Source organism: Trichoderma asperellum, chromosome 1, assembly GCF_020647865.1.
Source record: "Trichoderma asperellum chromosome 1, complete sequence".
NCBI classification, from domain to species: Eukaryota; Fungi; Ascomycota; class Sordariomycetes; order Hypocreales; family Hypocreaceae; genus Trichoderma; species Trichoderma asperellum.
This window is the reverse complement of record NC_089415.1, coordinates 5,901,932-5,911,565: the sequence shown is the minus strand read 5'-3', so window position 1 is coordinate 5,911,565 and position 9,634 is coordinate 5,901,932. Positions and strand designations below refer to the sequence as shown.

The window sequence follows — 9,634 nt, the reverse complement described above, 5'->3', positions numbered from 1 at the left end:
CGGCCCTAATAGACGCCTGCAGTTGAACTGCCGTGGCCCTAGGTATAGTACCTATGTATTTAGGTACCTTGAGTACATGTTCCCTTTGCGTTTGCCTGACTTGCTGACCTCTCCAGCACCAGGTTGCATCAGGTGCCTGTAGTGCCTACCTACCTAGTACTAAGCTACTACTAGAATTACTAAGGTAGTGGCAAAACCGATGCGAATGGAATCCTTCCCATTGCTGCGTCTCCATGAGTAACTGCAGCAAGGCAACTCTGACACACGCACTACTACTATTTGGCTTGCATAGGTAAGCCTCACGCTCCTTCTTTCAGGCATATGGAAATATATTTCAGCTTGGGAATCTGAGATCAGCCTTGCCAATTCATTAATGTAGCGGTACCTCCATCGTGGGTACCGCCAACTTGCACGCACTCACTCTCACTGCACCGTACTTGCTGCGAGGGGCACGGACTGTGGCGGCTGCCGGCGTCTTTTTCTCGCTGTAGAGGCAAACGAGAACGGATCCGGCAACTGGCTGCGTGGCGGCGTGCAAATATTTTCAGGTCCCGACTCGTTCTGATTGCTAGCGCTTTGCCCTTTGGTTGCCTCGACATCAGAGCAGCCTGCCGTTGTGGGAATTAGTCCCAGTATGTACACATTCCAGGTGACGAACGACAAAACACGACGCAAGTAGCAGATACATATCCCCTACATGAGCATGAATCTCAAAATCAAATGTCTTAGATCTGGTACCCATTCTCCGCACCTGGGCACTTTTACACTAGACACCATAGAGATCCCTTACATTCGGCCGCGACATCGTTCTGAGATGTATCTCTGTAGATACAAGCACTTACACTGACCTTCTAGGATGTTTGGGCTGCATTTCCCAGCATAGCGCCAGGAACAAGAATATAACGATCTCTACGAAGCACGTCTGCAAGTAATCTTAACCCAGTAATTTTTCTAGCTATACAAGTTCTGCAAATCCACTTCAAAGATCAGAGAGACCCAGTCCAACACAGACACACAGCGGTAACCCAGGTAGCAAGTAACCCAGGTAGCTGCCACTCTCATCTTCTCTCCCAATCAATACAACCGTAAAAAAAGAAAATAACTCTAATATATATCTACCTGCTGTTAATGCTTCCTCAAAGCCTCCCCTAGGAAATCCCCTTGCGTGTGCAGCATCAAACATCTATCAGGTTCCCCCCCTTTTTCTTTTGGACAGTATAAAATTCATCGTAATTCGTCAACATGCCTTAGCACCTCAAAGCTTGGGATCGATCTCTTCAAATTCCTTGAGGTCCTTAACAGGACGAGCACCAGAGCTGACCTGAAGGCCAGCCTTGTATTGTCGACCATCAGTGATCTCAATTGCCGCATCTATGGCTGAAACCTCATCGTTAGATGCTTCGGCCTCGGGGGAGGCCTGCGGAAGTCCTAGCTCCTTGGCCTGAGAGAGCAGGGCTGAACGCTGGTCATCTGAAACCGACTGTCCTGTCTTAAGGTGTCCCTCTAGGAGGTCAAGGCTTGCTCGGCTCTCTTTGGGAACATCGTTTAGTCCTAGGTTCTTTAGGAGATTTACGACCTTTGAATCCAATTCGCTAGATCCTCGAGCGTATAGATGAACTGAAAGGCGGGCTCGGCTGCTGGAGGAAGGGCTGAAGTATTTATCAAAGAACTCCAACATTTCAGCCTTGGTCAGTAGCTTGGTGTTGGCAGCATCATGCTGGGCTGTTTTTTTTTTAAAAAATCGTATATTAGCATACTGTATACCGTTAGAAGCGAGGCACAACAATAAATGACATACCTTGTTCAAAGTCATAATACTCGTTAGATATCTGGGCCCAGTGCCTTGAAGTCTCTTGATCCAGGTTTCGCAACTTTTCAAGTCTCTTGATAATCAAGCTTCGTTTATGACCCTCAAACTCAGCCTCCGTCATCTTCTGCAGGCTTTCCCCAAATCGGACCAAAAATGCCTCGATACGTCTGTCCAGGTAGTCGGGAGTCCTCTCGCTTTGAATCAGGAAGCGGAAACCACATGTTGTGGCAAAGTTACGGATACTGGCGAAGACAATGTACCCAAGCTGCTCTTTTGTCCTGAGCTGGTCAAAGGCGGGTTCATGCATCATCTGATCGATTAGGAGAGTTTTCGCGCGAATACTTCGGTTACCTCTGTCGCCCACATAGAGCCACGTCTCCACGCAGTGGTTGACGTTTGCCGGGTCCTTCAGCGTCTTCTTGTAAACGTAATTTGATCCTGGGGGCAAGATGAGTGAGCGAATGATGGGCCATTGAGACCTGAACAGCACGCGCGGCTTGAGGGTAGATTCAACCACCTCTGTCGCATCAAGTGCGTCGCTCTTGCTCATATTTCCATGTACATAGACCTCAGTATACATCTGAGCTAGCATTTGCTTCTGGAACTGCCGAATATCATCTGCGGTGACCTCTCGCAGCTCTACAGCAAGTTCTTCTACCAGGTAGTCACATTCTGCGTTTAGCCAGGATGTGTAATCTCCCACTTGCTGATATGAAGACTGAAGCTGCCAATTGTCATAGCCGCGAGTAAGACGCTCCTTAACGATGGCAAATCGATCATCCCTGATCTCGATATCTCGCAACGTAGAGGTAACCTTCTTAAGGAGAAGTAGAAGCTTATCGTTATATCCCGAAATATCGAGGAACATGCCTCGAGAATCCAGCGATACGGTATACTCAAGACCTGCAAGTTCCGCGTCATAGGAGTACTCTTCCAAGGCATCTCGTACTAGCTCTGTAAAAAGTCTAGCCTTAACGCTGTTTTGTGCAGAGGCGTAGATGAGAGGGTTCTTTAGGCTCACAATGACGTTTGCCTTGGGTACCCAGAACGTATCGTCTTTTTTCCACCAAGTTCGGGCCTCTGCGTCATTTCGCAGAATTCGGGGGCCAATGCAGGCTCTGGCACTTCCTTCTTTTCCACCTCAAGCTTGTTAGGGATGAAGCTGTTCTTGTGAGGCAGATGCAACTGTGGCAGTCGCTGCTGGCTAGGGGTGTTGATGGCACGTTTCCAGTCCTCCATCACATCCTCCGGGATTTTCTCGTATGAGTATTCTGTGCCGTACCACTTTTCTTTCTTGTCCCAATTGCCGGGGAAAGTGCGTGATACTACAGCAAGACGGAGATTCTCTGGTCGAATCTTGGATAAGGCCTGCTCAATGTGTCCTGCATCGAAAACTCGCAGGCGGCTGTGGGCACTCAACAGCCACTCTCGCGGCAGAGGCTTCTGCATCACAGAACTAACTCTGCTCGTGAATCGGCTGGCAGGGGTTTTCTCCCTAAATTTGAAGTCCACGTCGGCCATGCCTTTTTGCTCCTCGAAAATCCATTCCTGTGGGGAGGCTTCACGCAAGAGGGCGATGTACTGGAAAAAGATGTTGACAATTTGAGGATATACTTTAAGTCCCTGTAGTTTTACTGTTAGAGTACATCATCCTAGAATATGGATTCTAAGCTTACCTCTTCCGTCAATCGGATCTGCACTTCAAAGACACCGGGTGTGCCGGGGCAGATTGGGTAAGCGCCGGCAGATAAGCTATTGGCCCAGCCCTTGTTTTTGATATACGACATGATACTGCCGGGACCTTCATGGCCAATGAGGTGAGAGCAGTACCTGCTCGGCTGAGACTTGTATAAATCTTCCTCGTCAATGAAGGGGAAGCTGAGATTCAGCTCTCTGGTGTCCATCACCGGCTTTGCGAACCACTGGACGCCAATGTCATTTTCACGGAAGGGAAGCTCCTCCGTCCATCGGTTTGGAGCTAAACGTTTGTTAGCGATACCAGAGAAGAACTCAACAGTCCAGTCCTGGAGCACATCGAGAGGTTCCCGGCCTAGAATAACAAGCTTCATGCGATTGGCGGAGTAGTGCTTCGCGTGGAATTCAATAAACTTGTCTCTGACATTGATGCCACTGGCTTCTGGGATCGTCTTTAGCACTTCTAGGTTGCCGGTAGAAAAGTGGCAATAAGGGTGCTTTGGATTTGACAGCGATTTGTCGAGCTGGTGGAGACGCCAGGTGTCATTCTGCAGATTCTTCTTGTTCTCCGAGTCAACGGCTTTAAGCTCTCTGTCCAAGGTGCTAGATAAGAAAAGCGGTTCAATAAAGAACTGCGCAAAGCGGTCGAGAGCCTCGCGGAGTGGCGAAGGATTGGTAGCCGACGGATTTTCGTCATTGGCTGGCTTGGCTGCTACGTCGAAGTAGTAATTGGTCGATGTGGAGGCTGTATACGCATTGGAGCTGCCGGAATTGGCAGAGAGATACTGGCCGTACTCATTCTCGATGGGGAACTTTTTGGTGCCCATGAACAAGAGCTAGCATTACTCCGACGTCAGCCCACCAGGATTACAGCACAAAGCGTTAAAAGCATGATTAGAAAAGAAAAAGGAGGGGAGAGAAGCAGCAATTGCAGGACGAGAAGAAGAAGACCAAGGACAATCAAACAAGGCAGGAAACAGGAGACAAGCGACAGAACAAAGCAGGGGAAACGGCACGGCTTACATGCTCGACTGCGTGTGCCATGCCTGGCATTCCATCCTCGTCGCTGAAGTTGCCGACGTTGACGTCGAGCGCAGCGCTGGCCTTGTCTGTCTCCGGATCGTGCACCAGCAGCGCCTCGAGCTCATTCTCCAGGCGGATGACCCTGTACTCGCGGTCGTCTAGCGACGGCTTCTCCAGGCTGTCCGTGAGGATCTCAACCGGCGAATGGCGGCTGGGGGCTTGGGCCTCAGCCTTGACCGGCGCCGGCACATGCGCGGGCATTGCGGGGGGCGGCTTTGCGAAGAGCGGCGTGCGAGTACCAACAGCAATCACAGCGAATGAGCAGCGACGAGCCTCGGCGGGAAAAAGGAGAGGATGCTCGACGACGCACAGCTCAGGGATTGTACAGGTTGATGTTTTTTGTAGGTGGCGGCGGGCTGACTGATCGAGACCCGCGTTTGTTGAAGCTCGCCAGTAGTGGGGGCGCCACCTTCTTTAGGTGCAGGCGGTTCGTCTGTCGTAGGGAGTTGCTGGAGCTCAGCTGCTTCGTAGGATTGGACGGACGTAATGGTAATCTCTGTCGTCGGGCGGATTTCGTCGATGTGAAGCCAGGTTAGACGAGTTTTTAGGCAAGTCTTGGATCAGATGCCGGCTGTTCTGGTGGCGAAACGACCGAGGTCCTGTCCCTCACCTCTGAAGCAAGACGATGGCACCAATGTGTATTCCGAGTCTGGCGTTGGTCTTTGATGGCGGCGTGAGCCTGGAGCAAGTGTCTCAAATCTCTGCGTACAAGAGCAATCCGGGCGCGAGCTGGGCATAAACGAGCTGGCTTTGCTGATTGCGTGTTTGCCAGGTGCCTGGAAGCTTATAGAAGTACCTGGCGGCGCAGGTTGCTGGGAAAGCTCTGATGCTTATCTGCTCAAAGGAGTCCATGATGCAAACAGCTGGCGAGCTCCTCTTTCATACTTTGTGTGTAGCTGGTCCCTCAAGGTCCCCCCCGGCACCGCTATAAGCCGGAGAAAACCTGGCAGGGCTACGCATTGGGTAACCCAAAGTCAAAATTTAGCTGTTTTACAACGATTTGTGTTAGATCTTTGGTCCGTGTCTGTATTTTACAAATTACAGCTTCACCCGAAGCTGCGCTCACGTTGAGCTGCGCGAAGCTCCTCCAAGCGGCCAATTGCTCCTCCAAGCGGTGACCAAACTGCCCAGGCGAGCCATGATCGTGGCTGCTGCTACAAAGTACTAGAACAGTTGGTCCAAGTATGCGCATATGGTATGCCATACCAGCAAGGATCCGTTTCTTAGACTCGGCCGGTACTACGCAAAAGCCAAGACGAAGCTAAAAATGCTGCCATCAGGCATTTACTGGCCACGAATCATGGGCCAGCAGGTCAATGCCGCTCGTTGTTTGCTGGGGCCGTGCTCGGGATGAGGTGACACAACGGTTGTCGGTGTTTGGTTCGACCGTACACGGTCAGTCGCTTCCGCTTGAGACGCAGAGCGGAGGACAGACGAGGAGAGGTCGCTCGCCAATCCCAAGGCTCGCACGGAGGTTCTGCGTGATCCTGCAAGGGGTGTGGAGGGATGATCCCCGTCTCGTTCCCACCATCGATGGTGTTAGAACAGTTCAAGTGCGGACTCGGGAGTGGGTATGTTCCTCCAATCCTCTACTTCGGCTCCGCTATTCGCTCAGTGCGGGCATGAGAATTTCGCTTGGTTAGAGATTATAGCTGATGACGGAGACTATCAAGGCAAGATTCTGGCGTTGGGCAAGGCATGGCTTGAGACCCGTGAGCTCTTGGTTGTGATCCATCACAAGGCCTCGCTGCTGGTGGCGCTTTATGGCATGGCAATAGCGGGGAGCTATCAGCCGCAAGTTAATAGCCTAGGTATTAGACCAGATGAAACTCAAGTTGATACCCGTTTCCTCTGGGCTCGTCGGCCACGGATTTGTTTTGGACTGACTCCGTATAGAGGGGCGCGCTAAACATGAACGTCAGGGTTTCGATCTGATCTGCTTACTTGGGTCGGTGAGGTGAGCTTAGGCCGTGGTCTTGCATAACGGACAAGTCCATACCATTACCCGAACATGGACATTTGACACGTCGATGATTCCACGGGACTGAAGTGCCGCCGGCCCATCAGGGTTATCGTCCCGAGCATCGGCTATCGTGGGGGAACACCAAGGCCCTTGGTTTGCGTGAGGCATCTCAGAGTCTTTCTGTGTGGTGCCCGCAGCTCCACCGCCAGCGGGCAACTCTTGGGGAACATGCGCCATTCATGTGCCCCAAGACGCGTATAGTCTAAGATCTCTAATGAGAGCCTTGCTCCATGTAGTATGCTCCATGTAGTATTGATCGTGTGCTCACTCGCACTTTTGGCTCTGGCGAGGGTGGCACCGTCGAGTTCTGACACAGCGGTGACCAAATCCAAGGCCAATAGCTTCGTCTGAGCTAAACAAGCTCTATTCCCCCTCAGCAACCTCAGCAACTATTGGCCTCTCCACAGAAGCGTCCCAGCTAAGCCTGGGTGTAGCGGTGGCACGCCATACTCGCTCCCATTTTCATTTATATGGCATATGGCGGGGAGGTTAATTAATAATGGTCGAATATTAGGCCTGGGGTAACGTACTCGCGAATGCATTCCATATGCATGTGTGTAATATATAGGCAATCCTCCTGCGGGCGGCCAGTGGTCAATCTAAGCGCTTGTAGCAGGTGTCTGTGTGCGCCTCCGACGGACGAAGCTCGTTGAGTATCAATCGCGGTGGATTCGTCTCTGCAAGTTGTCAACGAAGGATCATGCTAACAGACCCCGCAAATAGCCTGTCCAGAGCACACATGGTTGTACAGAACGTACGACATTATATAAGAGAGGGCATTAATAGATCAAAGTGTGCGATGGGCGCATATACCGGACCCTCTCCCGTGTACCGGCGACGTTCCCGAAAGAGAAGCGTATCGCTACCTCATGGCTGAGTCTTTGAGTTGTGAAGAGGCTGGACAGGATGCACTGCCGGTGACTATCAGTTGTAGAAGCAGAGTTTGGGATAATGTTGTACTCGACAGACTAGCCTTGCTTCATTGCCAAGCCTGGCTTACTCTAGTTTTCCCAAGCCTTTATATCCAAGGCACTTGGCTACTCTCTCCATGTATGTCTCCGCATACGTGAGATCGAAATGCGCCCACTTCGGAGCTCTTTCGTAGACAAATACAAAAGTCATGCATGATACGGGGTAGTACTTCGTATCTATGATGGGACATAAAAAAGCTCAGTATCCTGTAAAATGTCGCCAATTACTCATCGCTCCCGCAATATGTGATATGCATGTGTGTACGATATGTGATAGAAGAAATAGGTCGCAGCTCTGTGATTGGGCCTCCCATCCCACCAGGCTGCATGTTATTTCAGCCTCCTGGCCATGGCAGGGAGTTTATGATATTCTGTACGGGGTACGGCTTAGTAGTTGAGACATTAGCCGAGCCTCAATATAGGTACTTGTAGCTGCCCGCAATCTCATCTTCTGCAGCAGGCCGAGTATGGCATGTGGAGTCAGAGACTACTTCATCTCGTGTCATCCGAGTTAGGGGTCTTCAGCTAAAGGCTACGCCTGTTTACAGCTGCATGGGTTGGCGCAAGTATCAAAGAACGTACATTATCAAGATTTTACAATTAATGAGTTTGAGGATAGGTATCAAATACGGAAGAAGGTACAGGATCTTGACATGCTATGCGAACGATGCCGCAAAATATGTGCTTTTCTATTACTTTGGCGGCGTTTAGTATTGAAAACGCTCTGCTATTCTATGTGGGATAACCAGATGCTTTTAAATAAAAGGGAAATCATGGTTGATGCATGCGGGATCAGCAAACATTCGTCTATAGTGAATCGGGTATAAATCAGAGGGGATGCCTCAGTATTCGTGAAAGGATTACGTTTCCCCATATCGATAGGGTGCGTATAAGTCGTACGTATAGGGATAAGAAGTTTTACAAGGTTCAGGAGTGTAAAAAAAAAAAAAAAAAAAAAGCGTTCATGATCGCTTGGAGCCACCTTTGGGACAGTTAGCGGCCTTATGTCCAGGCTGCTTGCAGATGTAGCATGCAGAGGAGGCTGAGCTGCTAGCACCCCCAGATGATATGGAGGTGATCTTGTTCAGTGAAAGCTCCTTCTTCTTTCGCTTTTCACGGAAGTCTTTGGCCCTTTTACTTTCGTCGTTGATTCTAGTTCTCGGCCGCGATTGTGAGCGAGAGCGACTTGAGCCGTCTCCAGCATCTGAATGTCTTTCTTTGCGCTTTAAAGTCGAATCCCCGCCATCACTAGATGATTCATCGTTTGAGTCGTCTTCTCTCTCGGAAGTGGGTTTCTGCTAGCGGTCAGTTAAAGGACAAAGGCATAGCTTAAACCTCAATGGGAGGGAGCCTGTGAACATACTTGATCTTCGACTTCCTTGGGCTTTCGCGTCGAAGTCCGTCCACTCTGCGCGGCGTCTTCGCCGCCAGACTCGTCATCTGAATCGATATCTCCGTAGCCAACATAGACAACGTTCAGAGAAGGCTTTGAAGGCGCGCTGGTATTCAATTTGTCCAGCTTTGTATTCAAAACCCAATGCGCGCCGCTCGCGGTGTGTTGGGCAAGCGCTGCCTGTCGCTTCGCCTCTTGATCTTCAAGCGCTGCCTTGATCGATGCTTGGTCGATCAATGCGCTAACTCTTTCTTCTGCTGCGGTGGCCGCTGGGTGTTTCAACTTTCGTTTTTTCGAAGATTGAGAGCTGTCATCTGCTTGTGGCGACGATGAAGCCGATGCAACAGCTCGTTGCATGAATTTCATCGTTAAGAGTCTCGAAGAGACCCCTTTAGGCGTGTCTGGAGCCATGTTTGTGGTATATCTGTGTGGGAACTACTTTCACTTGTTTCCTAGTCGCAATTGTTTCGTAAGGCGATTCGTACAGCGGAAACGGGCTTGGATTGATATTATATGCTTTCTAATAAGAGGCTCTAGAAAAAAGTTAAGTAGAGCTAAGCTTGTCGATAGTATGCGACCCGCGACTAGCGGAAGATATCCGACGATCTCGGAAAATATTTGTTCCGCTGTCTCGTCCAACCCACCTCCATGTCCGACTT

At 50.4% G+C, this 9,634-nt stretch overlaps 4 protein-coding genes across 4 annotated transcripts; 1 reads left to right on the top strand and 3 right to left on the bottom strand.

Annotated features, from left to right (window-relative positions):
* Nucleotides 1-1,255: 1,255 nt before the first annotated feature.
* On the bottom strand, nucleotides 1,256-2,678 carry TrAFT101_001838 (uncharacterized protein; the record flags this gene model as incomplete). Its single annotated transcript, XM_066126443.1, has 2 exons — nucleotides 1,256-1,722; nucleotides 1,799-2,678. The coding sequence occupies 2 exons, from the start codon at nucleotides 2,676-2,678 to the stop codon at nucleotides 1,256-1,258; spliced, it is 1,347 nt and encodes a 448-aa protein (XP_065982546.1).
* Nucleotides 2,679-2,827: 149 nt separating this feature from the next.
* On the bottom strand, nucleotides 2,828-4,789 carry TrAFT101_001837 (uncharacterized protein; the record flags this gene model as incomplete). Its single annotated transcript, XM_024909615.2, has 3 exons — nucleotides 2,828-3,433; nucleotides 3,487-4,341; nucleotides 4,529-4,789. The coding sequence occupies 3 exons, from the start codon at nucleotides 4,787-4,789 to the stop codon at nucleotides 2,828-2,830; spliced, it is 1,722 nt and encodes a 573-aa protein (XP_024762958.2).
* A 1,274-nt stretch (nucleotides 4,790-6,063) lies between these two features.
* Nucleotides 6,064-6,645, top strand: TrAFT101_012000 (uncharacterized protein). Its single transcript, XM_066129438.1, has one exon. The coding sequence runs from the start codon at nucleotides 6,162-6,164 to the stop codon at nucleotides 6,495-6,497; it is 336 nt and encodes a 111-aa protein (XP_065982545.1). The 5' UTR covers nucleotides 6,064-6,161; the 3' UTR covers nucleotides 6,498-6,645.
* Nucleotides 6,646-8,232: 1,587 nt separating this feature from the next.
* TrAFT101_001836 (uncharacterized protein) lies at nucleotides 8,233-9,528 on the bottom strand. The gene is made up of 2 exons (XM_024901798.2): nucleotides 8,946-9,528; nucleotides 8,233-8,877 (listed from the first exon to the last, which is right to left on the bottom strand). Exons 1-2 carry the CDS (start codon nucleotides 9,384-9,386, stop codon nucleotides 8,545-8,547), a joined length of 774 nt encoding a protein of 257 aa, XP_024762957.1. The 5' UTR covers nucleotides 9,387-9,528; the 3' UTR covers nucleotides 8,233-8,544.
* Between the last annotated feature and the right edge of the window lie 106 nt (nucleotides 9,529-9,634).

What these genes read in the sequence shown, in the direction of transcription:
- TrAFT101_012000 (XM_066129438.1), top strand. Translation starts at nt 6,162, where the DNA reads ATGTTCCTCCAATCCTCTACTTCGGCTCCGCTATTCGCTCAGTGCGGG.
- TrAFT101_001836 (XM_024901798.2), bottom strand. Translation starts at nt 9,386, where the DNA reads ATGGCTCCAGACACGCCTAAAGGGGTCTCTTCGAGACTCTTAACGATG. An exon ending in CCAAGGAAGTCGAAGATCAA is followed by an intron (nt 8,878 to 8,945) that starts GTATGTTCACAG and finishes GACCGCTAGCAG; the next exon opens with AAACCCACTTCCGAGAGAGA.